At 50.3% G+C, this 22,039-nt stretch overlaps 1 protein-coding gene across 4 annotated transcripts in view; it reads left to right on the top strand.

Moving 5' to 3' along the window:
* COL5A1 (collagen type V alpha 1 chain) overlaps positions 1 to 19,100 on the top strand; it is a 134,411-nt gene extending 115,311 nt beyond the window's left edge. Inside the window, exons 51-66 of one of the 4 annotated variants that reach the window (XM_032130510.1) lie at positions 755 to 808; positions 948 to 1,001; positions 1,464 to 1,517; positions 1,958 to 2,011; positions 2,647 to 2,754; positions 3,144 to 3,197; positions 3,294 to 3,347; positions 3,829 to 3,936; positions 4,402 to 4,455; positions 5,042 to 5,077; positions 5,829 to 5,882; positions 6,228 to 6,486; positions 6,838 to 6,950; positions 8,849 to 8,917; positions 14,091 to 14,324; positions 16,476 to 19,100. In XM_032130510.1, the coding sequence (XP_031986401.1) occupies positions 755 to 808; positions 948 to 1,001; positions 1,464 to 1,517; positions 1,958 to 2,011; positions 2,647 to 2,754; positions 3,144 to 3,197; positions 3,294 to 3,347; positions 3,829 to 3,936; positions 4,402 to 4,455; positions 5,042 to 5,077; positions 5,829 to 5,882; positions 6,228 to 6,486; positions 6,838 to 6,950; positions 8,849 to 8,917; positions 14,091 to 14,324; positions 16,476 to 16,622 (1,506 nt within the window). In that variant the 3' untranslated portion in view covers positions 16,623 to 19,100. Of the gene's footprint in view, positions 1 to 754; positions 809 to 947; positions 1,002 to 1,463; positions 1,518 to 1,957; positions 2,012 to 2,646; positions 2,755 to 3,143; positions 3,198 to 3,293; positions 3,348 to 3,828; positions 3,937 to 4,401; positions 4,456 to 5,041; positions 5,078 to 5,828; positions 5,883 to 6,227; positions 6,487 to 6,837; positions 6,951 to 8,848; positions 8,918 to 8,972; positions 9,042 to 14,090; positions 14,325 to 16,475 lie in introns of all 4 variants that reach the window. The other 3 variants (XM_032130511.1, XM_032130513.1, XM_032130512.1) reach the window with 3 other exon arrangements.
* Positions 19,101 to 22,039: the final 2,939 nt, after the last annotated feature.

Raw genomic sequence — 22,039 nt, 5'->3', positions numbered from 1 at the left:
GCTAAGGAATCTCACCCCATGGTGAGGAGCTGCAGCAGGGTTGCTTTGTGTTTAAGGCTTTCCAAGGTCTTCTGCACCAGAGCAGAGCTTCCAAAACAAGATCAAGGAGATCTCTTGGATTTGGGAACTGTACCTTTACACCCAGGCCACTAATTTCTATAGCTCTGGTGGAGCCAGTGGAGCTCTGCTGATTTACACCAGGTGACAGTGATACAGAGTTTATCTTGCAGGCTCCTCTGATGCCTGAAATTGATGGTGAGATGAGGCAGGATGGCAGAAAGCAGCAGGAGTTTAGTCATCCCTCCTAACAGATGGGATTTGGGATATCTGTGATGGGTTGCAGGCTGTGCCTGGAATCATGTGAAGCACCCGACAGACATTGTATGGGGAAGAATGGTGAAGTGTTTCAGTCATTAAATGCTCTGAGAGGCTCCTCTTGTGAAAAATATCACACATTTGCAAAGCAAAACTTTCCAATCTGCACATTCCCAAAGCTGGGAGGATTCTGCTGTCACCAGGCTGATGGATTTCTGAAAAGCTGGGATGGAAGTCCCAGTGTTGCCTTTGGAGCTCTGGTAGTCAGGATGGACTGGCTGGGACAGGCTGAAAACATGGCAGCTGCAAAGATGGGATGTGATGTGGGGTTGTGTTTGTAGGAATTGGGATTTTATTCTGTAGGATGACTCCTCATGTTGTCACTGGTGCTCTCCAGGTGCAGCACCTCTGACTTGCGACTATTCCTCTCTCTTTGCAGGGTCCTGTTGGTTTCCCTGGTGACCCTGGTCCTCCTGGAGAGCCTGGCCCAGCTGTAAGTGTTGGTCTCACAGAGCTTCCTCCTCCTGCTGTGGTGAAACTGAGCTGTGCTGCTCATTCCCCTGACATTTCCTCTGCTCGACTCCATTCACACCCTCAAAACACCTCCTTGTTCTTTTTTGCCTCCGTTTTAGGGTCAAGATGGTCCCCCTGGTGACAAAGGTGATGATGGTGAACCTGGACAGACTGTGAGTACCTGGAGAGATGAGAGTTGTTCCCCACAGTGCCTGTGGCTCTGTGTCAGCTCCAGGGACTCTGAGCCTCTCATTCCCCCCAGAATTCCCAATGGGAATTGCCCACTGAGGATCTCATTCCCTCCTGTCTGTGTCATCCATCCATCCATGGACCCATCCCTCCCTCCACCACCCCATCCATCCCCCATCCAGACTTAGCACCACATCCCAAAAGCATAAATTATCTCCTGGAAAAGCACCATCCAAGCCTTTGATTTTAGCTTTTCCCTGCCTTCTGCCATTCTGTGGTGGGAAGGGCTAAAACAGGATCCCACCTGCACCCCGAGGAGGTGTTGGCTGGGAGCTCTCCCACGCCCGGGCTCAGCACAAACTCCAGAGCCTGACTCAGGTTTTCCTGCTCGTTCCCACATCGCATGGTGCACTCATGGCTTGTTCCCCTCCCCTCTCTCCCTGCAGGGTTCCCCCGGGCCCACGGGAGAGCCAGGCCCCTCTGGACCCCCAGGGAAAAGGGTGAGTTGGTTTTTTTAGGAGTATTTTTCCAAGTGCATTTCTATTACCTTCTTAAAACTCGTGTTGTTACTAAGCCTACAATAAATGCTGTGTAAATACTGTGTAAAATATGTGATAATTAAAAAAAGTAAAATGGTGCACCACCCACAGCCTTTGGAAATTGATGGGAAGCTGCCAGGTGGATCCCATAATTTTTTTTTTTTTTAAAGATGTTAACAGCCCAAAGAAAACCCAAGGAAGGGATGCTCCTGCTCTTCCTGCCTTGCTGGCAGAACCCAGGGATTCATTTAGCAAGGAGCTAATTTCAAAAGCTTCTCAGAGATATTTGTCTCCATTTTGTCTCTTTCCCTGGGGCTGGAGCATCATTTTGCTAATTCCAGCGGACCGTTGCAGATCACCGGATCTAATCGTGTTTTCCATCTATTCTGGGCTTTCTTTAGGGCCCTCCTGGTCCAGCTGGTCCCGAAGGAAGGCAAGGAGAGAAAGGAGCCAAGGTAAGAGCTGAATGGGATTTCACTTCTGCTGTGTCCTTGATATTCCAAGAGGATCTCCCTCTGCCAAGGCAGGGAGTTGATTTTGCTGCGTGTTACAACAAATTAGCCTGAATTTGGGGCCGTTGACCTCAAACCTGAGCTTATGTTTCAGCTCTTAACAAGCTCTGTGGAGATAATTAGGGCTTGGTAAGGTCATGGGAATGTTTTCCTTCGTTTGAAACACCCAAGTGCTGTATTTGGCAGTTTAATGTGCTGTAAATAACGGGCTGTGCACGATCCCGTGTCCTTTCCCAGGGCAAACACGGCATTAATGGGCCAGGATTGTTTGGGGGCGAGATGGAGATGGGATTGGGAATTACAGATCCCATTGTGGCAGCACAGGGGAGGCAGGATGGGTGTCCCTGAACCCCAGAGAGCTCAGAGCCAAAGGGTAAATTCCTGCTGGAATTCAGGCAAGGCTGGAAACTGAAGGAGTTTGGAGAGTGCCTGAGGTGGAGGGAGCAGCAGGAAAATCAAGGAGCAGAAAGTTTCATGTGCTTGGCATGGATCTGCATCCACTCCCTGACATCCTGGCACCATCTCACAAACTCATCTGATGTCCCAACACAAACTCAGCATCCTGCCTCTTCATCCAGGGGGAAGCTGGTTTGGAAGGACCTCCTGGGAAGACTGGGCCCATTGGTCCCCAAGGTGCTCCAGGGAAGCCCGGCCCCGATGGCCTTCGTGGGATTCCTGGTCCAGTTGTGAGTATTCCCAGTCTGAGAAAGCTTCTGGGCAGGTTGTTCCTGTATCCCACCTGCCTGGAAGATGCCTTTTCCCAGCGTTCTGTCCATGCTGGAATGCCTGGAAGCAGATAAAATGTATTTCATGGAAATAATGGAATGGTGAATATCATCTCCCACATGTTCCATTGGAGTCTTGGGTCTTCAGCCACTCTCCATGGGTGATTTTCTGTGACCCACAAAGTCCCTTTTCCAGCAGAGATTTGAGCATGGAAGGAGCACAAATCCTTTTGCTTTTGCCATCTGTGAAAAGCCAGGGCAGACATTCCCTGGCACAGGTGAATAATCAGAATATTCCCAGCTGGGAGCGCTGCTGTCACTGGGAATGAGGGAATTGCACTGTTTTCCAGGGTGAACAAGGTCTCCCGGGATCCCCTGGCCCAGATGGTCCTCCAGGCCCAATGGTATGTGCAGAGCATCCAATTCCCTGAGTTTTTGAAATGGATGAATGAGTGTGGCATGAATTCATTCCCTCTCTTGTTTTCCCCCGTCTCCCAAAGGGCCCTCCGGGTTTGCCTGGTCTGAAAGGAGACTCTGGTCCTAAAGGGGAGAAGGTGAGAATCCCTGATTCCTGGTGGGGTTTGGGGGGACAAATGTCACTGCAGAGGGGTCCTGCAGCTGGCAGGACAAGGCTGGGGAGGGTCACCAGCCCCAGTGACAGCTTCAGGGGAGAGCTGGAGCGCTCTGAGAGCACCCCAAGGAGCTCTGCTGTGGGTCCGTGTGGAGGTGCAGAGCCCTGGCCTGTTTTAGGGTGTGATTCTCCACCCTATAAACATTTCTGCCATATATGTGTATATATATATATTTCTATAACCCCAGGGAATGAGCAGCTGCTCCAGTGCAGAGGTTCCTTCTATATTTGTAACATTTTCTGCTGCAAAAAATCTCCTGTTTTGCTCCACTTTGCCATTTCCACGTGTCAGGGATTGCTATAAACTCCTCTCACACCTCGCTCAGACATTTGGGGTTGGATCTAGAGATGTCTTTTCTCTCTCCAGTCAGGAATCCTAATTAACAGCTGCTGTTTTCCCCCAGGGTCACCCAGGTTTAATTGGTCTTATTGGCCCACCCGGAGAGCAGGGAGAAAAGGGTGACAGAGGTCTCCCAGGCCCCCAGGGCTCAGCAGGACCCAAAGGAGAACAGGTAAATATTCCAGAAAACCTTCCTGGAATGTGCTCTGGAGCATTGCACCCTTGAGGAGGTGCAGCACAGCAGAGATGGGCAGCCCTGGCAGGAGATCCTTGCCAGTTTTTGAGGGATATTTTCTGTGTTAATGTGGTTTGTTCTACGTGTGAAGTATGGATCTGCTCCAAAACGACCCATTTTTGTGGGAAGCAGATTCTCAAGGGTCCTATGAAAGAGTTGAATAAACTTGGAGGGATGGTGCCATTAAATATTCATCTAAAGGGCTGATTTTAAAAAGTGTGAGCCTAAATGAGATGGGAAATTCCTTATCCACGCTCTTGTCTGGATTTAAAAACCAGATAAACCTCCAGACTGGAATGGAATGGAATCCTCCAAAACTGGGTGGTCACCTGTGAGCAGGAGTTGGATGTGTGGTTTTAGGCCAGAATTACAAATCAAGATTGTTTTGCTGTTATCTTTTAGGGTATCACAGGTCCTTCTGGACCCATCGGACCTCCAGGGCCCCCAGGATTACCGGTAGGTGACAAGGAATGATCTTGGAATTCCTTGGGAACTGCACAGGCCCTCAGGAGCCACTTTGGTGCTGCCAGGAATGCCCAGGACAGCCCTGGGTGCAGGAGGATGTTGGTCACAATTAAAACCACTTGGATGAGTTCCAGGAGTGCTGGAAGCGATGTGGGAGATGGGCACAGGGAAATCATCCCACCCTGTTTCCCTCCCCTTTTCTTTTGGAGTATCTACAATCCCACAGTGATTTATTGCCCTTTTTGCTAGTTTTGATCACTTTTTTGGATGCCCAAAGGCCTCATGCTGCACCCTGGGGTGCCCAGCTGGGTGTCCTGAGCATGGAGCCAGGATCAGCCCCACATTCCAGGAATCACCCAGCAGCTTTCCCAGTCCTCACTGGGACAGGAGCATGGAGCACAGATTGCTCTGACACAAATGCTTTTTGTCTGATGGCAAATAAAAGCAACACCCAGCTCAAATGGATGGGGGAATGGAAATAGGGAGTGAATGTTTTAAAAATTCCCTTTCTGTGTGAGGAGAGCCTGAATTCTCTGCTTGGAAATGAACTGACTCCTTTCTGTGTTTCTCTCCACAGGGTCCACCTGGTCCCAAAGGTGCTAAAGGCTCATCAGTGAGTACAGACACAGCTAAAGGAAGAGGTTAAGGGGTTTTTATTGAGTGTAGGACACGCTGGGACTCCCCTCATCAGTGGAATTAAGGCAATTAGCAGAGAGGACTTAGCAATCTCTGCTTTCCCAGGCTGCCTAAGCCCAGGAGTGATAATTGGGAAAGGTTTCTGTGCCACCACTGCACTTCCCTGAAGAGCAGAGCAGCAGAGATGACAAGGAGCAGTCCAGTGCTTAGTCCCGAGGAGAAAAGCTGCTGCTGGGGAGTGGAGGGGATTAAAAATAGCCCATGAAAAGCAGGAGGTGGGAAGCTGGGAAGGGAAGAACTTGGTGAGGAATGAGACTTTGGAACTTCGTGGTGCAGACCTCCTGTGCAGGCAGCTAAAAATTCCTCTTTTGGGCAACTTTTTAGTGTCTTTCTGCCATCCAGAAGTTGATGTTTTATTAATTTGAAGATTTTATTTGACTTGTAAAACTGTTGGATTGGTTGGGAGAGTTAAAGGTTTTACGCATTTTATGCATTCTGTAGGAAGCATAAGAAAAATTTGACTGTACTCCAGGTGTTTGATCTTCTCTTTTACCTAAACACCAAAACTACCAATTTTTTGGGGGGTGGTGGGTACAGGGAGACTCCTCTTGTGTGCCTGACAGGACAAAAATGAAGCTTTAGCCACAGTTTTAATGTTTGGGATGTGATAAAAATAACAGGTGAATTCTCCTGAGTAACTCCTGGTTTTCCCTTGTTTTTCCACCCAGGGTCCCACAGGTCCAAAGGGTGAATCTGGTCTTCCTGGGCCCCCAGGGCCTCCTGTAAGTAGAACCCATAAAGTGAAGCATGAAAGGAGGTTCAGACTTCAAGGGTGCTGGAATTTGGGAAGCAGACAACCTCTGGACAAAGATTCCTTGCCAATCCTAGCAATGGATTGGAATCTCCTGAGACGCTGGGGGAGAAAGCAGGGTGGGAAGGGAGGAGCTGTTAATGGGAAGAGGACAAGGGAAGGTGGAAAATGTTGAATCCAGAGGTTTTATCAGCACCATCCATGGGTGTTTTCCATGTCCAGTATGTATTTTGGGATATTGCTGCTTTATCCATCTCTTTGTCCTTTTCCCAATGGAATGAGAAGTTGTTTCTGGTTTCTCCTCCCCACTCATCAGGGTCCTCCTGGAGAAGTCATCCAGCCCCTGCCCATCCAGGCATCCAAGAGGACCAGGAGGAACATTGATGCCAGCCAGCTGCTGGACGACGGGAACGCCGACAACTACATGGACTATGCCGACGGCATGGAGGAGATCTTCGGCTCCCTGAACTCCTTGAAACTGGAAATTGAGCAGATGAAGCATCCCTTGGGCACTCAGCACAACCCAGCACGGACCTGCAAGGACCTGCAGCTCTGCCACCCTGATTTCCCAGATGGTGTGTCCTGGGATAGAGGGAATGGGGGGAACTCGGGGGCTTTTCCAGCTCCACACAGCGGTGAGGGTGGGAAGAGGTGTAGTCTGGAGAATCCATGGGGAATGTGGCTGGTGGAGAAGGAATATATAGAGTTGGACTGGATATCATTGGACAGCCCTTCCAGCTGAAATGTTCTGTTCTAAAAGTGGGGATATGGGATGAAAAATGTTCTTTAGCTGGCACCAGAACATGACCAGTTCTCAAAAAACTCCATATAAATAATAACCCATGAGAGATGAAACATCCCAGGTGAGGAGGTTGCTGAAGTGCCCTCTGTCCTGAGCCTTTCTTCCCTTCTCTTCCCTCATCCAGGTGAATACTGGGTTGATCCCAACCAAGGATGTTCCAGGGACTCTTTCAAAGTTTACTGTAATTTCACGGCTGGTGGAGAGACCTGCATCTTCCCTGATAAGAAATCTGAAGGAGTAAGTCCACACCACCTTTGCTTTCCCCCTCTTTCCTGGTGATAGGTGGTTTTCTGATATGAATATTCATAGACAGCCAATTTCAGAAGGATTGAAGAGCAGCGAGGAAGGATCAAAGATTCAGAACGTTCCTTTGTTACACAACATTACCTTCTAAAATAACACAGAGTACGTTGGCAAAGTCAGATTTAAACTGGGATTTGGGACAAACCTCTGATGATTTCCCAAGCATAACCAATGCAAAAAACTTAATTTTTTGAACTTTGCTGTCCAAGGCAGGGGTGTGTGTTGGTGCAGGATTTGGGGGCTCTGTTGATCTCATTCCTGGTGTCCCCTCCCACAGCCCTGCTCCACTGCCTGCATACCCAAGCAGCACTGATTCCCCTCCCCTCCCTCCTGTGTCTCCAGGCAGAGCAGATAAATGTTTACCTCCTGTCATTTTTCCTGCTGTTTCTTGTGGGTAAATGATCCTAAATGATTGCGAGGAGGCTCCGAGCTCTCCCTGGCACCGCTGCACGAGGTTGATGAAGTTCCTTGTGTAATGATGCTCTCAGCTCAGCCATACCCATCATTTTTGTCCTGTATCCCTGCACTCTGTTTTCCAGAGCTGCTCTTCCCGCTGCCTGGGGACCAGCTCTGGCACTGGCCAAGCAGAAACACAACGATTCAGCCTGGGGGAGCTGTGCCAGTGTCACAGTTGTGCTCCAGCTGTGACAAAGCGGAGCTATTCTCCTGCTGAATTTCATCCACCAGAAATGTGTGTCAGCACAGGGCAAATCCCACGCAGCATCAATTCTCCCTGAGTTTTTCTTGGGGCTGTTTGAAGAGGAGATGGATTTCCTCTTCCTTTGCATCACTGTGCTGTGTTTCTCCTCAAAATCTGACAGCTCAAAAAGCAGAGTCTGGCCATGATCTTGCAGGGGCTCGAGCTCCTGCTGGGCTGGTTCTGTGAGGGGCTCTCTGGAGCTGCAGCGCTCCTCAAATACAAATTCAGTGCTGGGATCCATAAGAACAAGCTTTTCCCATCCAAAGGGATGCAAACAGCGACCACCCCAGCCCTGGGTGGTGGCTGAGCAGGTTTGGGATGATCCACAGCAGAGTTTCAGCCGTGGCTCCTCTCAGCTCGTCCCTCACCCAGCACAAACACTCGGATTTGCTCTGCAGTTCTCGTCCTGGCTAGGGAAGGACAATCCCCTGCAGGCACCTGCAGTTGGGCTGTTGTTTTTGGAGAGATTTGCAGCACAAATGAGGGGGATGTGGGAGGCTGAGGGAGCAGCCACGCTCCTTCCTTGTGTTCTGACTCAAAAAAAGCTGCTTCAGCTGCTGAGCTGGGGCTGCCATAAGGGTGCTCTGATGGCTCATTCCTTGTCCAGCTCACCCCCTGGCTCTCTCTGGATGGAGCTCCATCCCGAGTGTCCAGCACTGTCTGTGCTTCACCTCAAACACAGCAGGCAGGCAGAAGCTTCTCCTTAATCACATCCTTTGCCTTTCCCAGCCCCACAGCGCCTGGATTTGGCATTAGAGAGGCACCAGGCTTCTCCAGCACCAGCACTGCCCTCCACATGAAGATCAATGCACCTTTTCCCATCCGTGCTTCTTTCTTCCCTCTCTGTCTTTCCTTTTAATTTTCCTGCCACTGCTGGATTTGCATCCCAAGTTTCTAGGAGGCAGAGATAGCCCTCAGCAAAGGAGGCTGGTGCCAGAGCAGCACCGCTCCATCTCCTCTGCTTCAGAGCCACCTCCTGCTCTCCTTACTGATGTATAAAGATAAAAAAACCATTTTGAAAGCAAGTTGGACAGTTTCAATAAGACATGCAGCCTCTGGAATGAATGTAACCTTTTTAATTTTGATTTTTTTTTTTTCTTTCTCTCTTCCCTCCTTGCTCTCCACAAACTAGGCTAGAATTACTTCCTGGCCCAAGGAAAACCCAGGCTCGTGGTTCAGTGAATTCAAGCGCGGTAAACTGGTAAGATGCATCCTGGTGCTTTCTGTTTCCTTTAACCCCCTGTCATATTTTACAGAGTAAAATGGCTCGTTGGCCCAAAGAACAGCCTTCCACATGGTATAGTCAATACAAGCGGGGGTCCTTGGTAAGTGGCTAACCCTGGCCCTGAATCAGAGCTTGTCACCCGCTTTGGTATGGCCAAACTGCTGCCCTCTGCATGCTGGACTAATCCCCCTCCCAGGCACATGGAAATGTTTAAGGTGGAATCCTGAGAGAGACCCCAAACCCGCCAGAGGTGCTTCTGTCCACTCTGCCTGACTGGGAACTTGGGAGCAGGGGCTGAGCTTTGCCCTGTGTTAGAAAGGGACACGGGGATGTCCTGGGGGACCCTGGGGCAGCTTTGTCATCACAGAGCTCTGCAGGAGTGCTCCACCCCGCAGGGAGTGCTCCACCCCACTGGGAATGCTCTTGCTGTCTCCTCATCAGTCCCCATTTTGGGTTGTCCCCATTTTGGGTGTCCCCACATTGCTGTCCCCCAGCAGTGCAGCCTTACCCCAAGAGCTGAGAGATCCCCAAAATGATGTTCCAGCCCAGAGCTGGGCACGGTGCTGTCACCCACCCAGGGGGGATCTGCACGTCTCTGGCCTCTCTAGGACAGGTTTTCCCCAGAGGATGAATTTTGTCTCCAATATGGAGATGAGCCACAGTGGGGACTCCCATGCTGCCCCCAGAGCTTGGGGGACACAAAGTCATTTATTTAAAGGAAGATTTCCAGCCAAGCCTAGTGGAAAAGAATTGGACTGAATCACAATTAAGGATTTTTTTCAAGGGGGAAGAGCTGTTTTAAGGTCAAGCAGTGTTTGATGTCAGCAAGACACAAACCAGGAAAAGCTCTGGTTTCTTGTCCTGGAACAGGACACCCACATTGTGAGATCACTCCCACAGAGACCCAGTCCTGGGCAGGGATGTCAGATTTGTGTCTTAAGCCACAGGAATGTCCCCCTGGGGTATCAGTCCCGGTGGAATTAGTGGGATGCACATAACGAGCTCAGTCAAACCAGGAGAACTGGGGGACAGGCAAATATTCCATGGATATTCTCCTGCCCAGAGGCAGGAGATGCTCTGCTGTGTCCCACTGAGCTGTCCCCTCCCCAGGGCCAGGGGTTCCTGCAGTGCCCCAACTTCCACCTTAAAGGGCAAACAACCCAAGCCCTGCGTTGTTTCCCAGTCTGCCGCACTCCATCGCCACTAAAACACATCCTGCTCTGGTTCTGCCCTCGAGGAGGACACGGCTTCTGTGGCTTCTCTGCATCATCAAACCAGGCTGCAAAGTCAAGGCTTCAGCCTCGAGGCTCCTTGGAGGGCAGCTACTCATAGCTTAATTACAGAGCACTTCATCAGTTAATGTTCCAAGTACCTCCACTTCTCCCTCTCCCCTGCTTCCCTTTTTCCCAGCTCTGTTAGAGGCTCAGGTGCCAGCCTAGAGCTTAAGGCTTAGTCTTTTTTTAGATAAAACATTTCTGGTGCTACTTTGGAGCTCTTTGTTCCATCTTTTTGTGTTGTCATTTTCTTGCTTTTTCTTTTTTTTTTTTTTTTTTTACTCTTTACCTGTCCTGCTTCTTCTATTTGGAAAAATAAAAAAGCCACCAGTATGTGGAAGCTCTACCTAAACAAACCACAAAACAGTCAAACACACAGGCCATGAAAGTTTTATTCATTTATTTATGTTTTTATTATAAGATTAGCTCTGACTTTGCCTCAGTCAGTACCAGGAACCATGAGATTGGTAAATTAAGGAGACTATTTTTGCCTGTTGGATCCAAAATCAGCTGAAGTTTGTGTGTGGATGGGCAGAATGAAAAGGAGTTTGGGTTCCCCTCTGGGTGCAGCTCTGCTCCTGTTACTCCATGCAGATGGTCCCTGGTGTCTTGAGGGGCTGAGCCCACAGGGAACCCCAGAGCTGAGGGGAAGATTTCCAGTGCTGTCAGGGGCTCCATATAAATCCTGCAATTGCACAGCTGGGAAGATGCTGCCTTTCTTCTGGGGCCACCTGAAGTAAGAGTGTGCAGTCAATATGAAATACAACCAGAGCAGCTGCGTTTGATGCTCCCACACCAGCATTAATCAATGCCACAGAGCACTCGGAGCCGATTCCTTACTTTTCCTTGGGATGCAGCCGAGCTGTGTTCAGAGGGATAAGAGGCCTGCAGATGTTTTCTCTGCTTCCCTTCTGTGTGTGTTACACACAATTCCCAGCAGCTCTAATGAGGCCTCTCATCCCATCCCATCCCATCCCATCCCATCCCATCCCATCCCATCCCATTATTCCTCCCAGCCATGTGGCACCTGCCAGCACAGAGAAAAGAGGGAAGGATTGAATTTCCCAAAACTGAGCAAACATTGTGCACACAAGCAGCTCCCTGTGTCCCCATCTGCAAAGCTGGGACAGGGCTTCACAAAATCTGCAGAGGCTGAACAACAAAAAACCCTTTAAGAAGCAGCCAGGCTTCAAAGCAAGCTCTGGTTTGAAATGAAACCAAGTAAGAGAAGGCCCTGCAGACCAGTAGGGCCACGCTGGGGGTGTGACAAGTTCTTGGCAGTTTTTGTCCCCCTCCTTCCACGTGCTGGTGGTTTTCTGGTAGCTCCTCCTGGCATGCGTGGCTTTCTCCTGGTCAGTCACATTTAACTCTCAGGAGGACAGTGCAGCAGCATCCTGACAACCGGTTGGTATCTTTATTTATTTGGATTATCTCTTTTTAATTCAGTGGTTTGTTGTGGTTATGAATCTCTTCTACTGTTTGCAGCCTGCACCACAACTCAAGGGTTCGTGGTACCTGGAGGAAATCCACCTTGGTTGGGTGCCTGTGTTTTCCTCCTGGTTGTTTCTAAAGTAACCCTACACCCATCCAGGGCAGGAGCTTGGAGATGCCGCCTCAAACACAGCCAGTTCATCCCTGCAAAAGATCATTTTGTGGGCCATGAAAGTCCCACTGAGTCCTGAATCCTCCAAGTCCTGGGATTTTGTTTCAATAAACTCTCTTTGGTAGGGATTTTTTCCTGCACGGGAGAAAAAGGAGCCTGGTGGGCAGAATGGAGCAAATCCCAGCATGCAGGAGCAGCTCCGTGCTCGCAACAGGGCAGCAAATCCATTCTGCCTTTACCTGAGCCTGGCTTTTCCAACCAGGGCAGCCCCCAGTCCTTAGCAGCAGGGCCAGGATTGCTGCAGAGGGAGTGCAAAGATTGCTTCAAACCCCAGTGGTTGGTGCCCAGGAAAAATGAATAGGGAACATCCCAGGGTGTGCAGGACAAAGCACCCCCAGCAGTCAGAAATTCGTGTCAGACAGCACAGGAAAATAAAGCCCTGAACCCTCACAGGAATTCGCCTTCTCTCCACTTCAAAATCTGGAGAAATACACTCAATATTGGCTTAAACTAGAGACACATCCCCAAATTTCCACCCTCTTGTAACCAGGGCTGAAATCCCTTTGCCTTTTTTTTTTTTTCCTGCCCTCCTTGGATTTAATTTCTTTGCTCACACCAGGACCCCATCCAGCAGGAGAACAAAAAGTTCCTGGGGGAGCAGAGCAGTGTGGCAGGAGCAGTGTGTGCTGGTGTCACTGGTGTCCCTCAGAGCCCCCAGTCAGGAGCAGTGTGTGCTGGTGTCACTGGTGTCCCTCAGAGCCCCCAGTCAGGAGCAGTGTGTGCTGGTGTCACTGGTGTCCCCCAGAGCACCCAGTCAGGAGCAGTGTGTGCTGGTGGCACTGGTGTCTCTCAGAGCACCCAGCTCAGGAGCAGTGTGTGCTGGTGTCACTGGTGTCTCTCAGAGCCCCCAGCTCAGGAGCAGTGTGTGCTGGTGTCACTGGTGTCCCTCAGAGCCCCCAGCTCAGGAGCAGTGTGTGCTGGTGGCACTGGTGTCCCTCAGAGCCCCCAGTCAGGAGCAGTGTGTGCTGGTGGCACTGGTGTCTCTCAGAGCCCCCAGTCAGGAGCAGTGTGTGCTGGTGTCACTGGTGTCTCTCAGAGCACCCAGCTCAGGAGCAGTGTGTGCTGGTGTCACTGGTGTCCCTCAGACCCCCAGTCAGGAGCAGTGTGTGCTGGTGGCACTGGTGTCTCTCAGAGCACCCAGCTCAGGAGCAGTGTGTGCTGGTGGCACTGGTGTCCCTCAGAGCCCCCAGTCAGGAGCAGTGTGTGCTGGTGGCACTGGTGTCTCTCAGAGCACCCAGCTCAGGAGCAGTGTGTGCTGGTGGCACTGGTGTCTCTCAGAGCACCCAGCTCAGGAGCAGTGTGTGCTGGTGGCACTGGTGTCCCTCAGAGCACCCAGCTCAGGAGCAGTGTGTGCTGGTGGCACTGGTGTCCCTCAGAGCCCCCAGTCAGGAGCAGTGTGTGCTGGTGGCACTGGTGTCCCTCAGAGCCCCCAGCTCAGGAGCAGTGTGTGCTGGTGGCACTGGTGTCCCTCAGAGCCCCCAGTCAGGAGCAGTGTGTGCTGGTGGCACTGGTGTCCCTCAGAGCCCCCAGTCAGGAGCAGTGTGTGCTGGTGGCACTGGTGTCTCTCAGAGCCCCCAGCTCAGGAGCAGTGTGTGCTGGTGGCACTGGTGTCTCTCAGAGCCCCCAGCTCAGGAGCAGTGTGTGCTGGTGGCACTGGTGTCTCTCAGAGCCCCCAGTCAGGAGCAGTGTGTGCTGGTGGCACTGGTGTCCCCCAGAGCACCCAGCTCAGGAGCAGTGTGTGCTGGTGTCACTGGTGTCCCCCAGAGCACCCAGCTCAGGAGCAGTGTGTGCTGGTGTCACTGGTGTCCCTCAGAGCCCCCAGTCAGGAGCAGTGTGTGCTGGTGTCACTGGTGTCCCTCAGACCCCCAGTCTGGAGCAGTGTGTGCTGGTGTCACTGGTGTCCCCCAGAGCACCCAGTCAGGAGCAGTGTGTGCTGGTGGCACTGGTGTCCCTCAGAGCCCCCAGTCAGGAGCAGTGTGTGCTGGTGGCACTGGTGTCTCTCAGAGCCCCCAGCTCAGGAGCAGTGTGTGCTGGTGGCACTGGTGTCTCTCAGAGCCCCCAGCTCAGGAGCAGTGTGTGCTGGTGGCACTGGTGTCCCTCAGACCCCCAGTCAGGAGCAGTGTGTGCTGGTGGCACTGGTGTCCCTCAGAGCCCCTGGCCATGTTTCCCTGTCCCTCACTGTCCAGTGTTGTCCCTTCTCCACCTCCCCCAGCTCTCCTACGTGGACTCGGACGGGAACCCCATCGGGGTGGTGCAGATGACCTTCCTGCGTCTCCTGAGCGCCTCGGCCCACCAGAACATCACCTACAACTGCTACCAGTCCGTGGCCTGGCACGATGCCACCACCAACAGCTACGACAAGGCCATCCGCTTCCTAGGCTCCAACGACGAGGAGATGTCCTTCGACAACAACCCCTACATCCGAGCCGCCCTCGACGGCTGCGCGGTATGTGGGTGCTCCTGGCTCTGGGGACACCCTGGGGACACCCTGGGGATACCTCTGTCCCCTCCCCTGCTTGTCCAGCACCATCTTCCCCAGAGCAGATCACCCCCAGATTTCCTGTGGTTGATGCAGTTGTCCTTAGCATGGGAGACATCAACTCGCTCTTCCCTAAGTTGGAAGTAAATGATTCCACGGGAATCCATGACCCTGCTTGAAGTCAGGGGAAGCTGTAGCATGTCCAGGAGTCAAATTAATCTGATTAATCTAATTAACCTGCCTAAAAACACTGCTTGCTTTTAAAAGCCTGCCCGTGCCGTTGCTCTTACCCAATTCCTCACACGGGGGAAGCGAGCGATGGCACCCAGTTGGGATGAACTTTTCAGGGTTTGATAAGAATCTCTTTTAGGGCTTCCAGGAAATCTTGGAGGCAAAGCAGGAAGGGTTTGGTTGCAATTTTTGTTTGTGCAGCCCCAGGAAGGCTCTGGGCTGTGCTGCTCATGGGGTGCACGAGCCACAATTTCCAAAGGTGCCACACATCCTCCCCTTTCTTCTAACTCCTCTATAGATGCTTGATTTTGGTTTAAACTCTGAAAAATCTGCCCTCAGGAGATAAAAATTTGGCAAAGCAGGTGCTGCCTGCATTTATTTTGAGCCCCAGCTTGCTGGTGTAAAAACATGCATAATTCCCACCCTCTGGAGCTGCAGCACTCAGAGCCCACGGGACAGAAAGATTGAGATGTTTGACAGGAAAAGCTCCCCACGTAATCCGAGATTGAAATGCTTCTGTTCTGGCACAAACAGATTTTTTACTGATGGAGCAATGAGGAAAATCAGATTAGATCTTTTAACACATTCCTGGAGAGGGAAAGGGCATCCAGCCCCCTTCTGGGAACACTCAGGAGAAGTTCATCCTCGAGTTCTTCGTGTCTCCTGTTGGCATAACATCCTTGGGAAAAAGGGCCTCCACCTCCCTTCTCCTTCTGGGTCTCAGGGGTGCTGGAGAACCACGGGTTGCACGTTTTAAGGTGGACAAGCCTCCTGAAAACCTCTGCCTTTTAGGCAGATAAATTGGGTTAATCTGCTACCCTGGCAGATTGTGCTGCCCAAAGCACAGGCAGGATATTTGAGATTTACTTACTTATTTATTTAAAGGAGTTTGGGGTTTACAATAAATTCTCTCCGTGGAAGGTGATTTTAATCTGACTCTTAGACCCACAAAAAGGCCGTTAGAAATTTAGAGAACTCTACCAGGAGCTGAGAGATGCTTTTGCTTCTTTTGTGGGAGGGAGTGCTACAACCCATTCACGTGCTTGGCTCGGCTGTGCTGCGTTAATGGTTGGACTCAATGGTCCTAAAGGTCTTTCCCATCCTAAATACTTCCAGGATTGAGCCCTACCCTGTGGAGATGAGGTTGGGCTGCCCCACACGGTGTTGCCACAGAGGTCCTGGTAGGACCAACTGTGTTGGAGGCTGCTGAAGCCAGAGGAGCTCCAGGGCTGATGTTCATCCCATTATTTGAAAATGTTTTTCCTGAACTTCCAGCCCTTTCCCAGTAGCTGTGCTCCAGCCTGTTCTTTTGAGACACAAAAATCGCGGGGAAAGGCAGAGCCAAAAGCTGCTCCATAAATTCTCTGTTTGTGCAGCTTTGTTCTCCCTCAGGGGCACTTCTGCTCCTCTAATAATTATTTATATTTTGGAAAGAACCCTGTGGCCACCAGGCACGATAAAAAGACAGCAGCACCTTGTGAATTCCATCAAACTTTAAATGTGATCTTTTCACTAATACATTCAAATTAAATCGCTCCCATTTGCTCAACAAGCCAGGCGTGTCCTCGGGGAGGGAAAACAACCCTTCCACAGCCACAACAGGTTTCCCAGGCTCCCTTTCCAGCTTGGAAATGTGCTGGAGTAGAGTTGGAGTGTCATGATCTGCTTCTGCTCCAAGGTCTGGGCATCTCCCAGGGGTTTTTCAGCCGTCACCTGAGGGCTCGTGTGCTAAATGTGCAAATAAATTTGTGTTTGGGTGGTGGCGCCTCTGATTCGGGTCCAAAAATTCCTGGGAAAGATCAACAGCATATTCCCAGCAGAGTGGTGATTATTGAGCTGTGTCTTGGCTTGGAGGCATCCTCAGAGCTCCTCTTTCCCTCCCTCCAGGCAAGGAAGGGCTACCAGAAAACCATCCTGGAAATCAACACGCCCAAAGTGGAGCAGGTCCCCATAGTCGACATCATGTTCAATGACTTCGGAGAAGCGGCACAGAAATTTGGATTCGAGGTGGGACCAGCTTGCTTCCTGGGCTAAAAGAGCCACCTGAACCTAGTCTCCAAATGAGCAACCTCGTAACCTCATTGCGTCATTTAATTAAAAACAAAAAAAGAGAAAAAAGAAAACAAAAAAGAGAAAAAAAAGAATTCCTCGTCACGTGCACGGTCTGAAACTGGACAGCGATGGGTTATTATTTTGGTTTCCCCTCCCCCCCCCCACTATTTTGTTGTGTCCCTGGTTTTGCCCAAATCCCTCCGTGCCCCCTCAGCCATTCCCAGGACGGATTTGGAATCTCATGACCGACAGCCACACGCGGAGACCTGGCCCTGTCCCTGCTGCCACCGCTGCTGCCCCGCGGCCACCGAGCTGAGCCCACCTCCAGCAAACTCCTCCTTCCTCCTCCTCTTCTCCTCGCCAGGAAGCGTTTGTTTGTTCCTAAGGGGGAAAAAAAAATACGGAAAAAACTTGAAATTCCTCATGTTCAGCTCGACGTTGAACTCCCGGCAGTCCTGGATCCGAAGCTCCTCGGAGAGGTTTTGTTGCCTTCCGCGAGGTTTGGATCAGCTCCAGCAAGGAGATGCCATGGCCAATTCCAGAATTTTCCGTGTCTCCTCCATTGAGTTTGCCTCGTTCCACGTTTTCCAAAGTGCTGACTCAAGGTCACACTGGGCATCTCTTTGCCATGTCTTAAAGGTGCTTCTATTTTTGTGTGTTTGTGAGTAAATATTTGTGTTGTATTTTATTTGAGATATTGGAATGTTCCTGCCTTCAAACCATGCAAGTGACCTTGTCTGTATTAAAGCCACCCCATCCCAGCCAAGCTTCCACCTGGGAATGAAGACAGCAGCTTCTGTCCCCACTTCTGCCTCTTCCCAGCCCCAAACTGGGATCTGGAGGCCTTGGAATTACCCCCAGGATGAGGTGCAAACCAGCCCCCTGAGCCACAGATGCCTTTTGGAATGATTCCTTTCAAAATGAGGGAATTAAAGCCATTTTTTAACAAATTTCCTACAATCCCCTGATCTAAAAGCAGGATCTGCATTGAGGCTCTGCCTTTTTATTCACTTGCTTAACACACGTATTTTAAATTAATTCTTTTTTTCCTTCAGCATTCCTTTAAAATGGTAATAATTAAACCTGAATGCATTCCCAGTGGCAGATTCCAGTGGCAGGGGAAATCCATTTGTCCTCTCTGAATATCAAGTGTAAAGAAAAACACAAAAAATGAAGAAAGAAAAGGTGCTTTTTATAGTTATTTTTACATATCTCTGTGGTGCTATCTCTTTGATAAGTTCAACACAACACTGGGGATACCCTGCCACTGGCCAATCTCCCACTTGGCTTTTTTTGGCACTTTCAGGCAGATTTGGGCTGCTGATAAATGCATGGCACCTTCTTATCTCTTCTGTCCAAATCCTGCTCCTCTCCTTCCTTGGCCGGGCCTGTGTCGAAAAAAGCATTAAATGTGCTTCCAATTTTTTTTTTTCCATTCTTGTTTTTTGGTTTCCCCAAGGATATCCACACCTTTTCCCGGTGGGAAGCAGAGCAGATTGTCCTCGGTGGCTGAATGTTTGTGGTGCTAATTTATGGAGATGTTGGGTGTCCTGAAGCCGTGGGGGTGCTGCCCACCCAGCAATCCCAGGAATTTGCAATTTTCCTGCTCTTCCCACTTTTTTTATTCCTTCCACGGCTCACAGCGTGCTGACACCCTCTTTTTTTGCCATTTCTTTTTCCTCCTCAGCCCTTTTCCTTCTTTAGGTCTCTCAGCTGGAAAATAATCGTTGCAAGGTGGGGGTTTTTTTAATTATTATTATTATTATTCTTTGGCCTGGAGCGTTCAGCTCAAGGGGGATTTTTCACCCCAAAGGAAAAGACATCACATTAACTGTGAAAAAAGCCTATATATGATGTCTTTTTCCCCCCTCCTGCCCAAATTGAGAGCAGCAGCATCCGAGGAAGGGAGGCAAAGCCGTGCTGGAGGGAGCGGCGATGCCAGCGGTGCTTTTTTAGGCCTGGAGGAGCCGTGTCCATCCCTCTCCCTTCTTCCCTTGTGCTCTCTCCTACTTAAGGGAATAAAAAACTCCAAAAGGTGCTACCCTAAAAACTGCAGACTCCGGCAGCAGAGCAGTGAAAAGGAATTTAGGATAATAAATAAGGAATTCAGCTTCTCAGTCACCTTGGCAACAGTGGGAAGGTTGGGAAAGGTCGCACATCCCAGCAAAGCCATATCCTGATATTTGTCCACACCTGTGTGTCTGCCCAGGTCATGGGATTCTGTTCTCAATTCGTTCTCATCAAGGGAGCTTTTTCTTTTTTTTTTTTTTTTTTTTTTTCCCCTTTGATTTCTCTGCTTGAAGAAGAAGAAAAAAAAAAAACAAAAAAAAGAATAAAAAATTCCTGTGTTGAATTCCACGGTGTTGTAATTGTACTGAGCTCCAAACTGTTCCGATCCTCCCCAGACCACTTAGCTACGGTATATTGCAATAAAATTACTACTTGTATTTGCAGACCTTCTTTTTGTGTAATTTTATTTCCCTCCTCCCCTTAATATATATTGACTTGAACAAATGTTGATAAGAAAAATAAAACCTATGGAAAAAAAACCCCCAAACTTTTAGTACATAAGGCCCTTTTTAAAATATAGTGTCAAATGCCATATTGTACATTTCTTCAAAGTCCAATAAACATGTCATAAAATCTAAGTGTAATGCCCATAAGAGCTATTTTTAAATATTTTAAACCTGTGTAATAAAGGAATAAATGTAATAGATTTTTTTTTTCAATAAATCAAGTTTACTGTTTCCACCTAAACCCCCGTGATGTGAATCTCTTCTTGGAGTTGATTGCAGCGGGATTTCCCCAGGACCCCTGTGCCCCGTGGAGCCCGAAAAGTTCATCAGAGGAGCAGTGGAAGTGCTCAAAGGTAAATAAATGCTGTAAAATACAATCCAAACCCATTGTGGGGAGAAATTCCAGGCCTGGAATCTTTTCTTTGTTTTTTTTTTTTTTTTTTCTCAGTGAGAAATTCCGGTGCAAAAATCCAACCTGGTTTTGGTGGCTGGGATCTGGAGGAGAAGATTGTGTGGCCACCAGCTCTGCACCTTCCCCACAGCAACAGAAACATCACCAGAGGAGTTTTTTCTCTTGCTGATCTTCTCATCCCAAGGCAAATTCAGGGAAAAATGTTTTTCCAGCTTCTTGGTGAGCTCCTCAACCCCCAAATTCCCATTCTTGGCTCCAGGGCTCTGCTGTGTGGAGGGAAACACTGTGGGGGACGCTTTGCTCATCCTCTCCTCCTCCTCTCCTGCAGGTTTCACTCCAAGAGATTCTTGATCCAGATCTGTGTCACTCTGGATCTCAGGGGCTTCTTCAAGCAGCCTCTGGTTGGTGCTGCCGTTGAGGAGATGTTGGACCTTCAGAAGGTGACATCTGGAGCCCTGCAGGTGGGTCAGGTGCCACCATGGGCAGTGCACGAGCCCATCTCTGCACGAGGCTTTGCGGTGAGCAAGCCAAGCTCTGTGGCCCAAAAGCTTCTTCCCTTCATTTCTTTGGCTGCAGAGGATCTTTGATGATTTTCATTCTTTGCTAAAAGGTGTCCAGAGAAGGGGCCAAAGTCACAGAATCCCAGATTGGGTTGGAAGGGACATTGAAGATCAGCCAGTTCCATGGGCAAGGACACCTTGCATAGCCCAGGGTGCTCCAAACCCCATCCAGCCTGGCCTTGAAAGCCTTCAATCTTTGGTACTTTAGTCTGTCATTAACTTCCAGGAGTAGTTTTGGGAAATCTTGGGCTATTATGGCTAAATCTTCATCCCAATGGACCCCAGAGGTACCCCAGCTCCAGGAAGAAATGAGGGCAAAATAACGTTACTTACCTCAACCCAGCTGGAAGTACTCAACTTGGATCTCCATCCTGCTTCAAGGTGACCCCAGCCCCACCTCACCAGTTGTGATTTGCACTCAATCACTGCTGCTTGCAGCAAATGCCTCCGTGCTGAGAGCAGCTCTGATCTGCTATTAGGGAAAAACAAAGATCTGAGGAGGGATCTGACTGTTTGTGGCACTGCCAGACACAGAAGTGTGGCAGATTTTTCACCTCTCTTCATATAACAAAGTCCGTGACTGAGTGCTCCACCTCCAAAGCTGTGGCTCCAGCAGGTGAAATACGGAGGAGAATTCTTAGCAGAGCCACAAAAAGAGCAGCAGATTATTGAGACACGCTGTGAGCACCCAAACCTGCTCAGCTGCAGGGTGAGGATGGGGCTGCTCATCCCAAACTCCAGCAGCAGCTGTCTCCCCACCTCAGGGATCCTACAAGGGCAGGACCAGGAGCCCAAAGCTCGGGATGCAGCAAAGAGAGGATGAAAACCACCAAGATCAGCACCCAGGGGGGAGCAGAGCAGCACACAGCCCAGGGCTGAGAATTATCCAAGGGCACCTGATCCCAGTGGGGTTTCCACAGCTTTTAAAGCAGGGAAGGAGTGGCTGCAGGGCTGGGGGCTGCTGCTCTGCCTTGCCCTGCGTGTGGGGTTTTGTTCTAACAGGCTGAGGCTGCCCTGGCCTGGGGTTTCTGCCCTGCTGTGAGTGAGGAAAGCAGGTGGAGCCTGCAGAGTTTTCCCCGTGCAGCTGCCTGAGCTGACCCAGGCATGGGGATGTGTCCATGTGCTTCCCGCTGCTTCCAGAGGTAAACCAGGAGCTGCTGTGGGATTTGCTGTCTGCCTGTGAGATGGGGATTGTTCCCTGGTTGGGTTTCCAGCCCTGCTCTGGAGGAAGAGGCCCAGCCTCTCGTGCTGCTCTGTGACTGGTGACTCCTTGGTTTTTATCTTGGATTCCCTTGGCTTGCTTCAGTTGGACTCGGTCATCTTCAAGGGGTTTTTCAACCTAAAGAATTCAGTGATCCAACTGGGGGAGCACTGGCTGTCCCTAAAAAAGCTCATCCTATGTGGTTTGTAAGAGTGGGGCAGAGAAAGGAGCCAAGAGGCTCCCACCAAACTTTGGTGCTTTGACCTGCGGCTGCACCAGCAGGGACAAGCACATCCCAGTTCCTCCTGGGAGCTGCTGGGGAAGGGGACCAGGATCACAGTCCTGCCATGTCCCACTCCCTGTGCCCCTCGGGGTCACACTGGGACCACACCTTTTGCTTTCATCACAGCTCTGGTTGGGATGCTCCTGCTGCTGTCGCCTCTCCCAGACATGTTCCTCCCATCTCCTGAAATCCTGTGTTTACAGCAGACTGGTAAAAATAAAAATGGCCAAGAAGGGAGCGTTGGCACTGATTCAATGTAGAGAGCAGATCCTGGGCATCCCCTCCCTGTCTAGGTGAGTTTTGGCAAACCAGGAGAAAAGCTGTGAGTGGGTGTTTCATACAAAGGATTGAGCATCCTCAGGGCCACCAAAGCTCTCCTGGAGACACAGAAACAGCAGGACCAAGTGGGAGGCTGGAATGAGGAGGG

Source organism: Corvus moneduloides, chromosome 21 (genome assembly GCF_009650955.1).
Source record: "Corvus moneduloides isolate bCorMon1 chromosome 21, bCorMon1.pri, whole genome shotgun sequence".
Lineage (NCBI taxonomy): Eukaryota > Metazoa > Chordata > Aves > Passeriformes > Corvidae > Corvus > Corvus moneduloides.
Note: the sequence above shows the minus strand (reverse complement) of the source record. Positions and strands in the feature narration are given on the sequence as shown.